At 35.5% G+C, this 20,913-nt stretch overlaps 2 protein-coding genes across 4 annotated transcripts; both read right to left on the bottom strand.

Annotated features, from left to right (window-relative positions):
* Positions 1 to 1,304: 1,304 nt before the first annotated feature.
* LOC122313728 (3beta-hydroxysteroid-dehydrogenase/decarboxylase) lies at positions 1,305 to 10,256 on the bottom strand. Its single transcript, XM_043128922.1, has 12 exons — positions 9,844 to 10,256; positions 8,075 to 8,164; positions 7,838 to 7,971; positions 7,535 to 7,705; positions 6,881 to 6,997; positions 6,698 to 6,777; positions 4,286 to 4,481; positions 4,006 to 4,123; positions 3,244 to 3,418; positions 2,695 to 2,851; positions 2,051 to 2,117; positions 1,305 to 1,932 (listed from the first exon to the last, which is right to left on the bottom strand). Exons 1-12 carry the CDS (start codon positions 10,085 to 10,087, stop codon positions 1,739 to 1,741), a joined length of 1,743 nt encoding a protein of 580 aa, XP_042984856.1. The 5' UTR covers positions 10,088 to 10,256; the 3' UTR covers positions 1,305 to 1,738.
* Positions 10,257 to 11,465: 1,209 nt separating this feature from the next.
* LOC122313735 (hydroxyacylglutathione hydrolase 2, mitochondrial-like) lies at positions 11,466 to 19,983 on the bottom strand. Of its 3 annotated transcripts, none has more exons than XM_043128943.1 (9): positions 19,807 to 19,983; positions 19,216 to 19,398; positions 16,924 to 17,127; positions 15,773 to 15,896; positions 14,859 to 14,959; positions 12,972 to 13,046; positions 12,765 to 12,863; positions 12,363 to 12,549; positions 11,466 to 11,982 (listed from the first exon to the last, which is right to left on the bottom strand). In XM_043128943.1, exons 1-8 carry the CDS (start codon positions 19,852 to 19,854, stop codon positions 12,403 to 12,405), a joined length of 981 nt encoding a protein of 326 aa, XP_042984877.1. In that variant the 5' UTR covers positions 19,855 to 19,983; the 3' UTR covers positions 11,466 to 11,982; positions 12,363 to 12,402. The 3 variants fall into 3 exon arrangements, with proteins under 3 accessions (XP_042984877.1, XP_042984887.1, XP_042984869.1); XM_043128953.1 differs by having other exon boundaries at positions 11,466 to 11,951; XM_043128935.1 differs by having other exon boundaries at positions 11,466 to 11,948; positions 19,807 to 19,982.
* Between the last annotated feature and the right edge of the window lie 930 nt (positions 19,984 to 20,913).

Genomic DNA, 20,913 nt, shown 5'->3' with positions numbered 1-20,913 from the left:
TTACTTCTAAGATTTCACCTCGTAACTCGTTATCTATATGAATTACTAGTCGCCATTTAAATGCTAGGAAAAAGTGTCACAATAATATTCTACTTACTAATTAAATACATATTATAGAAAATAAGATTAATAAATATTTTATTTGTTAACGTTGTGTTTTGTACGCCTAGGTGGGTTGGGCCTGGGCCATAGGCCATGGGATTTTACTCCCCTCACATGGATGATAAAGAAACATGTAATAAATGATCATTCAATGGTGATAAATGTGTCATATCTTATTTAGTAGGATGAAAGTGAGATGATAGTATGGTGTATTAGAATCTATATGCAAGACTTTTATCACTTTAGTGCCAAAAGTAAAGAATCCAATGAAGTTGAGTGAATTTAGGCTTACTAGCTTGCGTTCAGAGATAACCTCAAAAGTTTTAGCTAATAGACAAAAGAAACCCTACTTTTTCTTATCTCACCTAGTCAAAGTGGTTTCATTTCGGGTAAACTTATATCTAACAATATCTTGGCTGCTTATAAACAATACATTCAGTGCATATTGCCCTATATGGCAAAGGGACAGTATGGCAGTCAAATTGAATATTAGTAAAGCTATGATCAAATGAAGTGGGATTTCCTTAGAATTGTCATGATGAAGATGGGTTTTGAATGTGTGATTTAAGTCTCCCATTTTATCTTGATTGATGATGTGCTTCAACAATATTTTAATCCTACAATAGGACTTCTACAAGGGAATCTTCTATCCCATTACTTGTTCATTATATGGGTGGTTAAAAATCTGAAATAAAACTAAAATGATAATAGTATAATAAAAATAATAGAATTTTAATAATGATATAAAAATACATTAAACTTATTTTATAGCCTAATTTTAGTATCGGGTTGTTATAATCTTCCTTTAAAATCTGTATTAGGCTGCCTTTAGACTTGCCCTCTCATTGTCACGTGAGCCTCACGTCCTGTCTTACTTGGTGACACACGTGCTTTCTGAAGCTCGAACACATTCGTACCTAAAAAAAGCTCAACTCCTACATTCAATAAGCGCAAGACAAGCTTGTTTTATTGTTTTTTCCTATCAGGAGGTGCAAATGGTTTATCTCGAGTGCATTCTTTCTTACTGTTGTACCCAAGTCTCCTTGTAAACTATGACAGAACACTCATGACAGCCATTTTTCCAACTCCAGAATGCACAATAGTATTTGATTACAGTCATCTAGAGAGAGAATTTGATTACAGACAGACAGAGAATTTGATTTTGTTTCCATAAAGGACGAATGGTGTGGAAAAACTGCATAAAAACCAAAATCAGTGTAAAATTCAACCCGCATTTGATTCTGAATCAGTTCTCAGGTTAGCCAAACACTTTCAACCGTGTATAATTTGAGCAAGAATACCAACTTCCCCGATCAAATGTCAATAATTGGAAAAGGTAAGCCATCAACAAGTTGTCAATCCTTTTGCAAGCAACTGTCGTATTTCAACTTTTTGCTTAAGCGATTTTTGTTGTCACAGGTAGGCATAATATCTATGCCCTAACTTTTTGGTATTTAACTGTGTTAGCCAAAGCAAGAGTTTATACTTTCCTAACATAACCCATCTCTCTCTCTTTCGCCGGGGCCTAAACCCAGTCTCTGTAGTTTGATCCAAAGCCTCATTAAGTTGGCATATGGCACCTAACCGTTTAAACCGACAAAGCTCCCACATCGCATGTCAACCAACTCCCCCGATGTTATAATGCAGCATGACCTTTGTTTCTAAGAAAGCTGTTGTAGTTTCGAATAAATGATGATGCACTAGGAAGCAAATTCCTTGTCAACAGTCCCACTGAACCCTTTATACTGTTGAACAGAACTTTTATGAATCCATCAATTTCTGACTCGTATTGCTCGTAAACAAAGAATGCAGTGAATGAAAAGACAAGGGCTGCATTTCATATCAAAGAAGATCAATATAATCAATTTCATCTAGAAAGTTCAAATTAAAATAAAAACAAACTGAATAGTATGAAAAAATATTAAAAGCATATATTAACAGTTCTTACCTACACCAATCACTGCAGTCAATGATTGCAACAGAATCAACCTCAGAAAATAGAGAGAAACTGCTACCTGCATTGAATTATGAGAATTAAATGGAGGAAAGATTTTACAAAATAACCATCACTGGTGAACAGAAACATTTGCCATTCAAATTAGGGAATTTGTTCCAGTTGATGTATAAAAGTTCTTGTTGAACATGCAGCACTAACACATTATAGGCTCGTGTGTCGCCAACCACTATAATTGTTTCTGTCGTATCAATTATGATCATTAAACAAAGCCATATCATCTCAAAAATATTTCATGATGCACACCAAACTTGAGCTACTATAATCTACATGCATAAAGTCCGTGAGAAGAAATTCAATCCTCAATCAAAGGCCAAAAAGGAAGAAAAAGAAAACTCTAGTAACAGGATAATGGTTAAAACTAACAGATGGTGTCCTCACAATTGTATTGGATTTGCTTGTCAGGAATATTTCTTTTCAATTGGGCTTAAGCTGGGAAAGTGGGTGGTGTTGCAGCTTGGAAAGAAGGAATGAAGATGCAAAAAGTATGTTCAGAAGCTTTCAGGCTCCCATGTGTATGGTCAAAGACAGATACAATTTTCCACTTCATGGAATCGTCAATGCATTCAATTACCTACCTTGAAGAAATTTCTCCAATCCTCCCCTTGGGCCAAGGACTGTATACGTTGGATGCCATTGTTCCACATATATGCTAGGGTTGCAACTGAATATTTCACCGATGTTTCTGACACTTCAAAACAAGACGAAGGTATTCTCTGAAAAGTGATAGCAACTCTGTTGCAAAGCCATCATAATGAATGGAATTGATATCAGTTACAAAGGAAATAGTATTTTTGAAAAATTAGTCAACAAAACAATTCAAAGAGATAATCCAAATCAAACAAAAATATACTTCAAAGAGTTAATGCTAATGAAGTAAGAGTTCAGGTCATTTCATGCCATTGAATCATGTTCTTAATAGTCTGAACCAACTATTGAGCCAGTTCTACTGGAGCATATAGTCCCATATGGGTTTATTGAATGAGTAACAGGTAAGATGACGCTCTCATAGATTGGGAAAATGAACCAAGGAATACAGAATAATGCTTCAAAAGAACCCAAAGAAATATGACCACATAAATGGCTTAATATGTCATATATATAATAGAGGATTCAACAATACTTACATCTTTGATGATACAATACCATATCCAAAAAGGATAACATTAATCAGAAGCAGAAGCTTTGCAGCAGATGACATGAAAGTTCTTCCAGAAAGGAAAAACCAGTAAAACAACAGAACCAGAGAAAGAAAATATATAAATGTTTTCTTCTCGTCTCTCCACAGCAAAATGTCCGCAACTGCAGCAACATAGTTCAAGGTCATGCCATGGTAATAACTACATAATCAGCACCTTATGATTCAGAAGCCTATTCAGACAAAAATTCCGTGGATATACTATTTGGCAATGTTTAATCATTGAGAATAATGCTGTAGTCGTCAGTGTCCAAGTTAAGAAATGGACCAGTTTTAGATCCCTGCCTTTGGTACCCTTCTAGAACAAATTAATATGCACCCAGATAACAATGGACTTCTGCCAAAAGCAGGCTTAAGACTGCTGGAGCAAATTGGTAACGGTTCACCAAACCAAGCAGATACACCTAGGCTTTCTATAGCTAGGACAATGCCAGTTTCACTCACTGGCCAATGTACAACCAACGCTTATTTGCAGGCTAAAATTAACCCAGGCTATTTGTAAAGCCACAGGCCTAAAAGAATTATGAACTTAAAATGATCAATCTGACTCAAATTATGAAAGTTTCAATATTAAAATTATGGCACAATTGTTTTTGATATATAAAATATTTTTACTTATAAAAAAAAAAAAAATTATGGCACAATTGTAGAATAAAATATAAAGTGTGATATAATGAAATAAGTTTCGAACCTTCCCCGCCGCCCAGCAGCTTTTCTACTTTTGATTGTTCATTGAAGCTGTTATATCTTGCGTAATATGAGTCTTCGGCTACATTGGACAATGATTTCACAGTCAAAGTGGCACCTTCCTGCACAGCAATCAGAAGAAACAAAAGCAAAACTTCAAACAAAACTTCAAACCTTATAATTTCCGATCTTTTTTCTTTAAGTGATAAGGTATACACCCGAGGGTCTTCAACCTTACCGACCACGAGAGAATGAAAAGTAAAAAACAAAAAAATAAAACTTACTTCCATGGAAACTACTGGTGAGTATCCAATATGTTTCTGAGCTGCAGCGCAGTTAAACGTTCTAGTGCGTGAGGCTAATTGAATATAATGAACTGATACAGAATGGTTGTATTTTCTGGATCCCAATTTTTCATGCACCCATTTGACAAGAAGGAGAATATACCAAACCATCCTAGCAGGAACTTTTATTAATGGTCTGCAATTAGAGGAAGCACTCACACTCAGCTTTGGAAAAAACAATATAAAAAGATTTCGCATAAACATCCAAGAATGAAAACTCAGAATTTTTCCTTTCTTGAGTACTCAAAATGGAAGCACAATCTAAGCACAAAGAAAATGTTGATAAAGAATAAAACATATCAAAAATAGGCAAAAGGGACATAATAGATATGTTCTTCTGTCGCAAGATTAGAGTAAACTCATCTGCTTACACTCTTAAAAGTGTCAAAAGTGACTTAATGTGATCATTAATTTCTCAAACTAAGTTGGAAAAGTCATTTTAAAACTTTCTTCCTCATCTAAGACCAAAAACTCATGCCAGATATTTTCTACATCACATAGATAATATCCAACAAAGCAAGACTTTGCAATTAATTTATTATTATTATTTTTACAAGTAAGGATACCTCGCATTATTTTCAAGTGCTACCCAAGTACACTGGAGGTAATACAGATGGGAACACCTATTTAAGGAAGGTTAGGGACAGATGGGCTAGTAAAATCTATAAAGGATTCAAAATTGTATTTGTTATAGATTGCAGTCCACTCGTATAAATATTTCAGCACAAAAGTTCTCAACTTGTGGAAAGTTCTCTCCTAATGTTCAAAGTTTTGGGCATTACAATCCTTCAAATACTCCACATCAAGAACAAAGGAGCCATTCTTCCTATGTCAATGCTAATTCCACCCAGAATACCTCCTCAATCCACGATTAGCTCAATCAGTTGAAATGGCATCACCCATTCTGGCCCCAAGAAGTTGGAAGATTGCTGTCCCCAAAACCCTAGCCACTTCACAGTGAAGCAACAGGTAATCAATGGTTTCCCTGCTCTCTTTGCACCCACAATGCCAATCCATCAACATTATGTGCCACCTCCTCAGATTATCTATCATTAATATCTTCCCAAGTGCAGCTGACCATACAGAGAATGCCACTCTTGAGGAAGCCTTATTCCATCATATACTTTTAAAGGAAAAGGAACGTACATCTAGGAGGTGTAGCAAGACATAGTAATTATAAATTTACCTGTACAGTTACTAATCAAGAAATTTACCTATACAGTTAAATTAAAATTTCAATTTGAAACAATGAAAAGCTAGTATAAGTTCAATATTCACCCCATCCAATTTAACAATAAGCAGCAATAGAGCTTATTTAGCAGTTGAGGGAAGGATGTGGGTTGGAGTTTAATGGCTGCATTGCTTGGAACTTACCAGAGCCTACTGCAGTCTACTGAACTCAAGTTAGTGATGACCTAGGTAACTAAGCCAATTAGTATGGATTACTATGCAATTTGATAAACTGGAACTTCTCCACCACAGAGGTCACAAAAATAGAATAGTCAGAAAACAACAGAGGGATTGGCCCAAGTGGAAATTTAGCATGAGTTGATCATCAGACATCGGCTATGCTGAACTAAAAATCTCCTAACAATCATCTTGTGATACCCCATATGATAAAGATAAGAGTAGGTGGTGTATGAAATCTCACATTGCATGGGAATGAAAAGTTCTTGCTCTTTATAAGGTTCCAATGGGGCTACAAGTATATCATTAACTAGTCCTTTTAGAGTATAGGTCATGTGGTCTGAGCCTTTCATTGGGGCGTTACAAAGATATCAGAGCCTATCCCAACCAGAAATGTGACACTGGAGTCGTGCCACCTACAATGGACAAGTCTGACGAGAACATTGGGAATTTAGGGAGGGAGATTGTAATATCCCATGTGATAAGGATAAGAGTAGGTGGTGAATGAGATTCCATATTTCATGAGAATGATAAGTTCTTGCTCTTTATAAGGTTCCAATGGGGCTCCAATTGTATCATTGGCTAGTCCTTTTGGAGTAAAGGCCATGTGGTTTGGGCCTTCCATTGAAGCGCTACACATCTACTTCATCAACTATACTAACTTTCAACCACAGAAATCAGTATAAACTTGTTCAATGTATACATATATGTATAGTACGAGAAAAAAAGCGTAAAAATGTATGAATATGATATAGATGGATGACTTGGAGGTAGTCTAGAGTTGAAAGTTCTCAGCTTTTGGGCTTTATCTCTCACTCTCACTCCAAGTTCTGGCCATTGGTAAAAACAACATCTGAAAACTGTCATTGTTGATGCCAACTGAAAATTAGCTACTCTTGATGCATTAGCTGAGTTCACATAAGAAATTCAGATTCTTACTTTTACCTTTGATATCCCAAGCCATCTGATATGAGAGATACGAAGTCCCAGAACTTCATAGGCTCAAGATTAGTGATGAAAAATGCCTACAAATATCAATTTTGAGAGAATATTTCATTCTGCATGTATATCATAAAAAAGGACGAAAAAGTAATTCTATATCCATGAAAATTCTCAATGTAGGCCTACCTTTCCAGCCACAGAGACCATCCGAAAATCTAAAGCTTCTTCTGCACAGACATGGGCAAGACTAACATTCTCAACATAGGTGAAGTCGGACATGTTTTCACCACTTCCTATAATAAACTGAAATGAGAGACCCCGTTACTTCAAAAAAAGCTAAATAGACATACACTTCACACTCAGAAATACAAGTCACTGTCAAAAGTGTAATCTCCAAAAGTTAGTACAAAGAATCAAAGTTGTGATGAACACAGAGCCATCTATGGTACACCTGGAAATCATCTCTAATGTGGGGTCTACTAGATATCCAAAGAAAAACAAATAGGACAAAATGAAGCAGAGTGCATCCTGAGTCTAGAAAAACAGAAAAGTAGAAGAGTTTAGGAGTTTTTATGGAAGACTTTGTTTATGTGGGCCATTGCTTTAGAGTTTAATGGTCTCAGCTTCCATGATTTCCTTGTAACAGTTTCTAGTTCTTAAAGCGGTGTAATCACATGTATACTTCCGGTGTAACTGGCTTACGCCTTTCTTAATATCAATAAAATTTAATATTACTTATAAAAACAAAAAACAAAACAACCATTTTGATGGTTTTTGAAGTTTCAAAAATCATCACAGTATTTAAAACGAAAGTGGTTTATATGATGATTTGCATCAAACCTTTGCCCAACCAGATTTCACTAAATTTACTAACAATGGCACAAGCTGTGTTTCTTCAGGTCCAAAGACGTTGCTAGGACGAAGAGCACATGTTAGGAGGCCATCAATGTTGTTAGCAAACAGGATCAGCGCTTCTGCTTGAGCCTTAAGGTCACTCATCATGTCCTCAAACTGCAGAACACATCAACAAATACTTTGAAGGGGCAGGGGGAGGATAAAGCTTAGAGAGAGAAAAAAATAAAAAAAACTGCATATCTAAAACTGAAAGAACAAGGAGGAGAAGCCCTCTAAACAGAGACATACTTTCCAAGGGTATGTCAAGGATTCATCTCCATTATTTATATCATGTAGACCATTAAATACTACATCTGCAGAACTGTTGTATATTAGCCTTCTGACTTTGCACTCTCGGCAAGCGTTAATAACGTTTTTTGCACCTGAATGAAAAAGTCACAATGCAATTCTTTTTCCTTCAATACTTTTTAGTACCAAAAGAAATCTTGCATTATTAAACTTCTAAACCGCAGTATGATCCATTACCTTGAACTATAATCGTGTAGCACTTGTAGAAATCATCTCTTTGTAAGTCGCTAATGTCCATATAGAATACAACAGACGAACCTTCAATTGCTGTAATGATATATGCAATTAATTGTCAAAAGCAGGAGTAATGTAACAGCTAGTGACAGAAAACTAGGGCATCAGTAATTATGCACAAATAGTTTGTTTCTTTATTTGTTCGTGTGTGGCTTTAAACACCAACACAAGATAAAGGAAGGAGTAGTAGTGATCTGAGTGTTGCACCAGTGCAAAAAATTCCGAGAACAAATATTGTTTACTTTGCCGTCATCTGACAATTGTGGACTCGATTCACATGTAAAAGCAGCTCAAAGATCCCCAAAATTAAACAGAATTAAAATTTTAATGGTAGATATTAGGTGGGAATATCTATGCTTCTTGGGTGAATAAAGTTCAAGGGTTCCTTATTCTGCATATGCAGGATTGATGGCCAAGTTAAAATTAAAAAGAACTAAAGACAGCATAAATAACAAAGAAAGGTGAAGTCGAAATCTTCCAAGGCTACCATATCCTAATATATAACAACAGCTCTCACTACTTCTCCCCACTAGTACAAGAGAACACGCCTTGGAATCTATTCAGTAATTTGTCCTCTTTAGATTGGTGGTCAGTTGGAGTTGAAGTGAAACATATCAACTCAATAATTTTGGGGGCTCCAAACACAAGAATGATCATCCGTTGACTGCTGAGGAAAAAAAAATAAAGAAGACACAACATAAACATAGATTGAGTATGTTTTCGTGGCTTCTCTTAGATCCTAAGTCACAAAAGAGAAATAAATCACAAACTTCTTTGACAGCAAACCAATCTAATAAATCTTCAACCTCTATTTGGTTGCTCAATCAATGGATGATAATAAAAAACACAGATAAAACTTCAAGGGTCGAGTTCATCTGTTTCTATTTCAAAATTTATTTTGAGCAAAATTATGTATATGTTGAGTGTAGCTTCCTCTTCTCAGAGGATTTCTGAATTCATTTTTTAAAAATAAAAATAAAAATCAGCAGCTAAGAATTTTATGTTAATTTTTTTTCTTTTCCCACATTATTTTTATGCAGGTCAAATAAAATTATCCGTTAGATTGCAAGAACTCCAAGAAAATTCTAGAAATCCTCCTGTATTTTTATTATTTTCTAAAAGAAAGCTGACCCCGAAGCTGGAACCGCAAGTTTCAGTTTAGCGCAATAATTCTTCATCCCCAGCCCATTTTAGCGGCAAACAACAAATTTCAAGACGTGATCTTGTGTTAGTTTTCTAAACAATTGAAACTAACGATCAAGGTCCTAAAAGGTCAAATTCTTGTTCTCGTTTTCCATATTGTCACCACCAGAAGCAGAAGAGACAGAGCGAGAGCGTTCTCAAGTAATCATCATATATATTTCTATTAAAAAAAAAAAAAACTGAAAATCTAGGAGTCAAGCATCGCAATGAAATTCAAATGCCCAGCTCAGCCGAGTAGACTCTCCCACAGTTCCTCACGCTATCTTTTCCTTCCCTAAGCGTATTTTCTCAGCAACCAAACAGTTACTGAAACGACAGATGCTATAAAAATAATTATAACACTAATAGTGAAAATAGTAATAATAAACCTATGTCCCAAACATTTGACATGGAACTCAGCCGGGTGGACTTTCACAAATTTCCTCTCCCGCGTTTCTCCCGGCACCCAAACAAGTGACAAAGACAAAACAGACACCGATATAGAATAGGCAGAAAGAGCATAGAGAAACCTTGGAGGATTTGAGAATAATCGCGAACGTCAAGGGGGTGGCAGGAAGCGCGACCGGAAGAGAGAGCTAGGGAGAGAAGGGAGTCGTGGAGGGGATGGAGGTGGAGGGAGCGAGGGGAATCGGCAACTCGAACGATCCAGTTGGGGAGTGCCAAGAGCCTAAGGACTAGAGATCTGCCAAGGAAGCCTCGACCGCCTAGGACAACGCAGGTCCTGCGGTTCGGCTCCGTGAGCCGGTCATCCATTTTCGATAATTTCCTTGTGATCAAAGGGAGAGAGAGAGAGAGAGAGAGAGAGATGGTTACAGAAATTGAAATGGTGGATCACAGAGTGGGGTGCCTTTTTATATGGCCGGCCTGCCCCTTTCTCTATATAGGTTTGGTGTTTGGCGCGGAAAGCATTTCTTTAATAATAAAACGTCCCCTTCTCTCTCGTTTTGGTTGTTGCTCCCACCGGTACTGTAGACTGTAGTTTGTTGGCCGGCACCTCTCCTTCTCATGCTGAGTAATCCCCTCCCTCTGTTTAATTAAGTTGATTGAATTAGCATTTCAAAAATAATAATAAAAGAATTATTTAGTTAGGCTATATCTTATATGAAAAATTCTAAATAGAAATTTTATACTACATACTTTCACCTAATTATAATATAATTTATCATTTTTATCCTTTTATCTTAATGCTTAAATATGTATGTGCTTTAATAAAAGAATAAAAATAACAAATCACATATTGATTAAATCGAAATGTGTGGTGTAAAACTTTATTATAGTATTTTTCTTATCATATATATGGATTCGGTAATTCTTACGCAATAATTCTTCTCATCAACCACTATTTACCATCCACGCCCCACATCCTATGAAAAACATCCATACACCTTATAAAAAACACTCAAACATCTTATAAAAAGCTATAAGTGTGAGGTGTGTAATGTAAATAGTGGCTGATTTGCAGTAAAACTCATTCTTACGACTAATCATATTAAAATTGACTCGTATACAATACAAATACGACTTGAATCAAAAAACCCAAGACACGAATCACCAACAACTCTACTTCACCTAACTGCTTTGTTTTTAAAAAACAAAAAGGGTAAACCAATGGGCAAGATTATATATATATATATAAGGTATTTTGGTGCACCAAATCTAGACCAAAACAATCTCTTTTTGTATTTATTTATTTTTTATTTTTACTTGGTGGTGGATTCTTCACTTAATTAGAATTGGGGGGTTTAAAGGGATTCTGCATGGGAGAGTGTGTCAGAATCATCCAGTGTTTGGCAATTGTATTTGATTAGTGTAGACTTAAGAAAAATAAATAAACAAAACAAGTTTCAATTAGCAAGTAGATGTATTAAGTTTTTTTTCTTTTTGTCTTTTTTTGGAAAAATTAAAGATGTTTTTTTCGGATACGATCAGCAATAATAGCCGTTACTTGTTTGATACTTTGATTAGGTACTGAAGTGTCAGTCAACTGAGGTATGATGATATCAGTTCCTTCGAAACCCTTAAAAAAAAAGGGGGAGCATACTTTATGGCATGGGAAGTGGTAGTGTTGGTTGGTAAACCCATCCATCAACAATGGTACATTAAAGCCCAAAATATAAAAAGTAGAAAGATATTTAACACCAAAATATAAATTAAAATTTAAAGTACCAACAAGAAAGAGTTGCGGACTATCACAGCTAAATCCTAACAAGTCGTTCCAAATCCAAATCCCTCCCACTACAACTGCTTGAGGGCCATTTCCTCATCATTTTTGCACCCACTGAACATTATCAAAGCTTAAGGCTGTGTTTTTTTTTTTTTTTTTTTTTTAACGTCCCCCATTGATTGCAAAAGTAATTTCGAATGAAACAAAGTGACTTCTTGCTCTCTCTCCTAACAACAATCAGCACTTTGAACTTACAATTTCAACTCATTTAGGTTGTGGGAAGCCAAGGGTTTAGACTCAGAATTGCATTGCAAAGGACTTTTACATATTACCACTTGCCATATATTCATTTCCATGGAGCGGCTCAGGTATGGAGTTCCATGAAAATGTATTTGCAAAATCGGCACCCTTGCTGCAATACTGTTGTTGTGGCGAGTCCTTGCTGCTATACTGCTAAGAGCATAACACAGGGCAAGCTTGACATCTGAGAGGAGCTAAATACATCATTCAAATTCCCAAATATTCAAGTACAACATGTAATAATAAGTCTGTATTGTAAATTATAATTGTTATGAGTAGATGTTATTAAAATCCACAGATCATGGACTGGGTACGGTTACCAACTTACCAAATTAAGGATGAGGATATTCATGCATGCACGTTTTTCGGTTTTTTTTTTTTTTTTTTTTGGGAGGGGGGGGGGGGGGTTGGGGTTTGTCTTCCAGGAATGCAGCATCTCATCTTTTCTTTTTTTTTTGTGAGCAACGTATTCTAAGCTTGAGAAATATCTAAGAAGAAAATATAAAGGGTAAATTGACAAATAGATCTGTGGAGTTGCAGTTCACAGATTGATGAATGGCTTACCGTGTCCTATACAACAAAAGAAACATGCTTCGAAAACATCTTAAAATTTATCCTTTGCTTGGCGTATGATTCCCAAGGCTTCTGCCTCATCAGCTGCTTCTGAAATATTTAAGGACCTTCTGATTTCCGTACTTGAAGTGCGAAGAAAGGGATTGCAGGACTTCTCAATCATCAGTGTAGTTGGAATCTGATAAACCAGAAACATAGTCAACTTCGATTTAGCAAGACATGCAAGGATCAAAGGAGAATACATAAGATGGAGCACAGGGGAGGCACGCAAGACAGGAAACACTCACTGCTGGGATAAATGAATTATCGCATTTTGGGTTTCAAAAACTTCAAATTTAGATATCTGGAAAGACATTCCAATCACTTTTCAAGGAAAGGAAGCCCAAGAATTACCGTTGGTAAGCCCTTGCTGCGAATATGGGCTACATTGGCTGCATAGGACTTGAGTGCCTCATTTTGGGGTTCAATAGACACAGCAAATTTCGAATTACTCTGCCAAAATGCATAACTCAGGGTTAGGGCCTGTATGCCTTTTAAGCTTCAGGCAGGAAAAAAGAAAGACTGGGGAACACTAAAGGCTAATGGAGGAAGATAACTAACCAATGTATACTCATGGCCGCAATATATATTCGTATCATCGGGCAAAGCCATGATCTTTTTAAGGGATGTGAGCATCTACAACATAGATGATGAACTGTTATATAGATAAATCAAGATAAAAGCATTCGATATTGACCAGTTTTCTCGAATAACTGAACTTTGACAGCAATCTAACCATTCCTCAGCTTGAGCATTTCAATATCCTTTTTTTTTTTTTTTTAACGATTATAATTAGTATGAATAGGCATAGCCCAAGTAGGTATACAAGAGATAACACCTATTTAGGAAGAAGTAATAGAAATAAGAAAATCATGAAAATCGAGGCTATTGAAATCTATAGCTTTGGCCCCAAAAAAACAGAGTTCTAACAAAAAGTAATCTAATCAAAGATACAAATCAACGGATTTACCTTTATTTGCAAGTATCTTCTGACATCTTAATTTGTGAAATTTCCATTTCTCCAAGAACACATAATTTCCAAAAATGAGGATCTATTACTAGTATACATTATTAAAAAATTGGTACTTTTCTTTGGGAAAAAATAATAAGAAAGTTTAAATAAATTTATATCAGGTAAAGTTTTAAAAAGTTCAGTGACATATGTTCGTTAAGCTCAGACCACAACATCAAATGCATTTCCCACTTAAACTTCCTAATCTGTAACAAAGCACTTGTGGTGGTTTGGGGGTGCATAACTTGAGGATCTTCAACAAAGCACTTTTGGGAAAATGGTAGTAGAGATATCATCGAGAAGGGGAGGGTTTGTGGAGGAGAAGTCATAGAATCAAAATACAGGAGCATTAGGGGGGTTGGTGTTCTCGGTGCATTCCTACCATCAGGCCCTATTGGGATTTTCTAATGATCATTGTTTTCCTTGGAAGGCTATTTGGAATTGTAAGGTACCTGCTAAGATTTCTTTCTTTATATGGACTGCATCCCTTGGGAGAATTCTCAGCTCTGACAGTTTGAGGAATCGTAATCTCATCATTATGGATTTGTGCTTTCTGTGTAAGAAAGATGGGGAATCCATGGATCATCTATTGTTACATTGTGAGATGGCTTGGTGTTTATGGAATGAGATCCTTAACCAGACTGGTGTGGCACAGGTTATGCCTGTAAGAGTTATGAATATTTTTAAGTGCTGGACACGTATTAGGGGAAATGTTCACATTACTGCTGTATGGAAAGTGATCCCTCGTTGTATTGTGTGGTGTTTCTGGATGGTGAGAAATAAGAGGTGCTTTGAAGACACGAGCGTTCTTTGGATGAGCGGAAGATATTCTTTTATAATACTTTATTTTCTTGGGCTTCGGTCATTATTTGTAACGAGGACAGTTTCCATAACTTGCTTGTATCCCTCACTAGTGCTTAGTGGTACTTAGGCATTTTCTGTGTATACTCCATGTATACTTGGGCTATACTTTTTCCTATCAATAAAATTTACTTTTACTTATAAAAAAAATTAAATAAAATTTCAAAGTGACAGCAATACATCTGCCAGTACCCTCCTTGCCTTCAGCAACACAAGCGGCTCTTGTTTCTACCATTCACTTTAAATATTAATTATACAAGTCATGCCAATATTGCAAGCAAAGTTAAACATATGAGATCCTATTTTACTTTGAAACAAAATCAATTTGTTAGTCAGTGCATGATAGATTAGTTAACTATTGTTCATGCTTTTCTAAAATTAAAGTTTTTATGCTAACAAAAAAATTCCCATATTTACAACCGATAAACTTCATTTTTACCACACACATGGCTATGCATTACATCCTCTCAATACACAAAAAATACACTTTACGGCAGATTGACAAAGGTAAAAGTGCCTACTCTACAGATATATCTCTAAACAGGGGCATAGCAAAGAATTCAAGTTAGGTTTACCTGTTCAGGGCTTCCTTCAAAAAGCTTGCCACATGATAAACTGAACAAAGTGTCTCCTGTAAAAATGGCCCCAGAACCAGGAAAATAGAAACTAACGTGGCCTGCAGCAATAGTAGATCAGAGTAAGTTGAAAAAAGCAAATGAAGGCAGGCAAACTAGAATCATCCGCAATAAGATCCAGACTATGGTGTGGAGACAAGAGCCCGTTTTGAAGTAAAAGGTACTATATAGGTTGATCATTGGCCTGTATATCTCAGAAAGTCTCAAACATTGTATACATGCAAATTTCTCATGTTCACTTCATCCACCAATCTGATGGATGGCTCAGGCAAAAGAACTGCCAGATAACAAACCTATACGAAAGTTTAGCAACCTGGTATGAGGTAATATTTGGTATATATTTTCCTTAAAGGAACAAAAGTTAGAGAGAGAGAGAGAAGTAGAACTCCAGGCAGTCGAGGTAAACTTAGATGCGCAAAGGGGAATGAATTGCTTGGGAATGGAATATACAAACACTCTTAAATTCTATGGAATTAAAGAATTTTAAGCAAAGGGCAGTCAAAGAATTTCCATTAAGGGCTTTATGCTAAACATTTCCTGCCTCCAATCCTCTGAGCTGCAGGCCAGATTGCATTTAGAATTGTACAGAAAAGACTTTATCTCATAAAACAATTGCTGCTGGACCTTTATCCTAATGAATGGTTTCATTTTTGTAAATTTTTAAAAACAAGAAAAGGGGAAGAAAAAAACAACTACAAAGAATGATGATCAAGCATAACTTCCAAAGCAACAATGTCCACAATCAATACATGTCAGTTTTGATAATGAATGTGTGTGCATACGTGAGAGAGAGAGAGAAAGAGAGAGAGAATTTCTATCAGATTTTCTAATACAATCGGTTAATCAAGTATGACCTCGAGTATGCCCAGGAGTTTCCATTACAACCACCTCATGGCCGGCAAACATCCACTTGTCTCCATCATTCAAAACAATATCAATACCAGGAATCCTATCCCTGTCTATTGCAGAACCAATCACCTACAAGTAACAAAGAGTAAGTGGAAAACTTTATGAATATTGGGCAATATAAAAACCGTACGCTTCAAGAGAACAAGGCAAGAAGACTACTTTGAATTTTTCAGAAAATCTTTTTTTTTTTTTATGAATGAATTTTTCAGAAAATCTTCTAAACTGACAATAAATTCAACCATTCAATCCTAAGCTAATAAAGCAAAAGAAACTAAATTAACTAAAAGAAATATAGAAGCAATATTAAAATCAAGAAAACATATTCAGTAATTCTTAAAATGTATTTCTAAACTGTGGAATCCCTAAATCAAAACACACTAGAATAACTTCAAACACTGGATCCGTAGAATATTCTAAAGAGAGAGGAGGGATCATGCCCAGCCCCAAATTAACTCCAAGATATATAAAAGCGATAAAAAATAAAGAAAAAAGTACTCATTAATTCTTAAAATGTAGTGATAAATTTTGCAAATTCAAGATTTGATACAAATCCTAACAGGGATAAAAATAAACAAGAGAAATGTGTGTAATATGATGGATATGAAAAGTTTTGATGAAGTACGATAAAAGAGGAAGAATTGGTGTGGACCACAAATCATTTTCAAGAACAAAAGACAACCAAAAAAAATTACCATTCCAGATGATTGGGTCAGGCTAACCAAAAGTGTCACCAAACTCAAGGATATAAGAATCTTTTTTTTTTTTTTTTGATCGGTAAACAAATTTTTATTGATCAAAAGGGAAGGCAAATGCCCAAATATACGGGACATAAAAGAGCAATGCCTAGGCATGCTAGTTTAGAGATACAAAGAAAGATATAAGAATCTGATCAGAAGTTTATTTTATAACAAGCAGTATTATGGCTTCCATAAGAAAGAGTTGCCATGATGGGTCCCGGTATTGCATAAAAGAGTTCATGTCCCAATGTTCCTTTGAGAGTCAACAATCAATGATACGAGACAAAAGAAATGAAAAACCATTTACCAGAAGAAAAAATGTAATACCTTACCCTGAGACATTAAAAAAAATTCCATACCTTTGCACCGTACCTTTCTTTTAGCTCCGCATTCCCACCAGTGTGATCGTGATGATGATGAGTGTTCAATATGTATGTCAAATTTCGATTTTTCCTCCTCAAGGCATCTATAATAGGTACAGCCTCGGAAGGATCAACAACACCAACTGTGCCTGTATCTACATCATGTAAAAGATATGCATAGCTGTCCCTGAGACATGGTACCTGAAAATGAAAACAAATCCAGGATATGTATGGTTGATGGAGTGTATAACCTTCTTATTAAAAAAAACACCTTATTGAAAACTGATTAACTTGTAAGTTTGGGTGACAACCCACATACACGATTTCAGCCATTTTTTATTTATTTTTTTATAGTACATGATTTCAGCCATACCTTTAGGGAGTAAACATATAATAAATGATAAACTTTCCCCTGCTTGTGTGGATGAAGCTACTAATTAAAGATGGAAGTACATCAATTTACTCTTTGCAAACCAGAAGAAAGTGACTTATACAGCAGAGTCTAAAGTGAGAACCCTTAGGGCCCTTTAAAACTGCTTGAACAGGTGTTAGTACATCACCAGCTTCACCATCCTCTCTTTGATTAGGAAGTCGTCGCTACGACCCTTCAAAGAGAGGAAGGCGTCGCTGGTATATACTTGCACCTGGTGTGCATTCCAAGTTAAGAGGTCTACTGCTGGGCCTCCTTCCCCTAAAAGTTAAGTGTGTGGCAAGTTCACCACACATAAAAAAAACTTACCAAAATGAGCAAAGAGATCAGAAGAATTTCTTTTTTTTGTTGTTTTTTTTTTTTTTTTTTTTTTTTTGGGGGGGGGGGGGGGGGGGGGGGGGGGGTGGAGATAGAGTGGGAAACAGCAGCCTGAGTGGGACAAAAACTAAAAAATGAATAGACTACAAGAATTAATTCAATCCCATCTTATGTAAGCTCCGCTTCTATCTAAATTCTAACTCATACGGAGAAAGTATCTGAAAAGGATTTCAACATAAAACTATGGGGCTTATTTGCACTGCCAAAATTTGTATTCAATACCGTTTCAGCATATATTGGCTTTAACAAATCAAAAATATATATATAGTGGCTTTAGAAATGTTCTTCTTTATTTTCTTCCACTATGTCTAGCATATTCTTGGAACATTAGGCTCTGCATAGCTCGATGGCAAAATTCTCCTAACCCAACCCTTCATACCCTTCCAGAATGACTAGATCAATCCACCAGCCTCCTCCACCATATTCAGTAACAGTTAGATATCTACCGTGCACCTTGGAGCCTCGTTGAGCCACGAAGGCTTTGTTTACTTCGCGCAAGTGTTTTGTGAATTCCAAGTAGAGCCGCATGTAACACTGCTTCCACCGTAGCCACCAGCCACCCTATACCACTACGACCCAAATGGAAAGCATAGAGCATCAGGTTTCACTAATGCTGATTGGGGAAGAAAATTCTCCTTCAGATTGAGGATCAACTTCTTGGTGTTGTACCTTTCTAGCAAGTACTTTGATCACGCAAAAGAGATAAAAGATAGCAGCAGCAAAATGTAGTGCAAAGGCCAGGTACATTTTCTTTTTCCAACTTCAACTCCACTCTGAATATTCTCGTAATAATCATACTGTTTTCCAAATTGCCTCCAAACCTCCTTTATTTCCACATCATTTCTCAAGTCTGAGGACCAATTTCTAAATATTTCTTTCCAAAGTTTTCTGATCATCAAAATATACATATATACATGGTCTAGCTTCAGGGGGAGAGTGATGCCACCTTATTATAAGATGTAGGATGACACTGCAATCACGAAGCATGTCCTATGCTATAGATCAAGAAGTAATTTTATCATCTCATTTGCAATACAGGTCCTATCAATATCAGTTATAAAAATGCACATGATTGAGAGCCATATCAAGTGCAACATTGTGACATGACAACAATGCAGTAACTGATTTGACAAGGTTTCATGCAGTAACTGAAATGAGTTTAGTAATTTGAAAGTTGAGTGTTAAGATGTTAGACTCTTTTAAACTGAGTTCCAAATGGGGCCTAAAAGATTCAGCAGGAAACATTCAACATCACAAGCAGGGAGGGCCATGACCCAATAGGATTCTGAGTAGTATAAGATCAACATGTAAAAAGCGAAAGTATTTATCACAAAGGGAAGAATAATAATTTAAAAAAAAAAAAAAAAAAGCAGAATCATTTGAAAAGAATACTGCTTATATCCAATTGATCAGCAGCTCATCGTGAACGAGCATTACCAACCCCCATCAGCAAAACAAAAAGAAAGGAAAAAACTGCTTACCAATTCAATTTGCAATGTCGAAAACAGATTAACAACACTGCAAAATTGATTCACTCTAAGGGATCGACTAGCTCCGCGCAAGGTTTTTAACGGTGTAGACAAGAATCGAAGGAACCCATACAAAAGGCCTTTTCTGAAGCAAAGTTGTCTCACTCCCGGCCAAACGCGAAGCCCACTCCTCACCTATGAGAAAGTAATTTAAATTCAATAACTAAATGGTGAAGAATAATATTTTCTAAAACAAACGCCGCATATAAGAATGGCTGGCTCAATCTTTCAAAAGTAAACACAGCATTTTCAAGACATTCTGATGGGAAAAAGGAACTAAACAATGAGACAAAAAAAAATGAAAAATAATCCAATTGTTCTCTTGAATTCCACTCCAGATCAAATGCTCCCCAACGAAAAGGAAAACCCAGAAGTCATTTCATTAGATTCACACAACAAGGATCGGAACAAAGACCCAAAAACTCACAGTAAATCAAAACCCAAAAAAAAAAAAAAAGTACGCATGTGATAACTTAGTACACATGCAAACGAAAAAAACAAAGAAACATTAAAAGAAAAATACAAAGGAACAGATAGACAAACCCTAGAGCAAGGAAAGGCAGCCATGGCAGAGGAGGCCCTGGAGATCATCTGCAAAGAGGGAGAGAAGGGGAGAGAGAGAGCATTGGTGGGTTGGCACCTTTTTGCAGGCAATACTAATTATAACACCACGCGTTTTTTTATTCATTCAACCGTACTTTTTGTTTTGGGAAGCCTCACCCTCACTCCCTCTACACTCCCCAACCCCACTTTCGTAATTATGACATGAGAAAACGCTATGCTGTCATATAATTAAACTAACTCGTCGGTTGACTTTAATATTTTTCTTTAATTTTTCAATTGAAAATAACAACATACTACTTTTTATTTTGATTCTTTCCTTCCTGTTTCAATCCAACATTAATATATCATATTTTGAATAATTTTTATTTAAATATTTAACCTCTCCCAAATCATGCTATTATTTCACTTTTATATATTTTATAAATATGATATTTTTTATTATTTTTAGATTATTTTAAAAAAAAATAAAAATTGATAAACAATATCAATTCAGTTTTAGAATTTTGATGGGATAAAATACATTCTTTATTTTTAAAAATAGAATTTTGTTATATATAATTATTTTTACGTATTCTTTACGCATTCATTTATGGAGTATATAAAGAATACGCAAGAATAACTGCACATAAAAATTTTTATTTTAAAAATACTGGTTGAGATTAGAGAAATTCACTCAACAGTGTCTAATGTTCATATTTTCATAAAACCAGTAAAACATGCCATCAAAATATTAATTAAAAAACAACTTAGATGTTCACAATCATTAAGATCAATGGTAAATAGACAAACATTATTATCAAAAGAGAAAAAGAGTTTATATGTAAAGGACTCAAAATTATTATGAGTCAAAGCATGATTTACTAATTATTTAGGGGAGCTACAGCATCAATTTAACTATACACACTCACTCATTGAAATACAATTGTGGCCACTAATATCAATAAATGACTAATAATAATATACATACAATCATTTTTACAGTATTTTATATAATTATGTTATAAAATAAAAGTATTTTTATAAAATAATCAAAAATTATATATATAATCACATTTACATATTTTTTGTACACTCTATTAATATGAT

Source organism: Carya illinoinensis, chromosome 1 (assembly GCF_018687715.1).
Source record: "Carya illinoinensis cultivar Pawnee chromosome 1, C.illinoinensisPawnee_v1, whole genome shotgun sequence".
In the NCBI taxonomy this organism is placed as follows: Eukaryota; Viridiplantae; Streptophyta; class Magnoliopsida; order Fagales; family Juglandaceae; genus Carya; species Carya illinoinensis.
The sequence above is the reverse complement of the archived record's forward strand: the minus strand, read 5'-3'. Positions and strand labels throughout refer to the sequence as shown.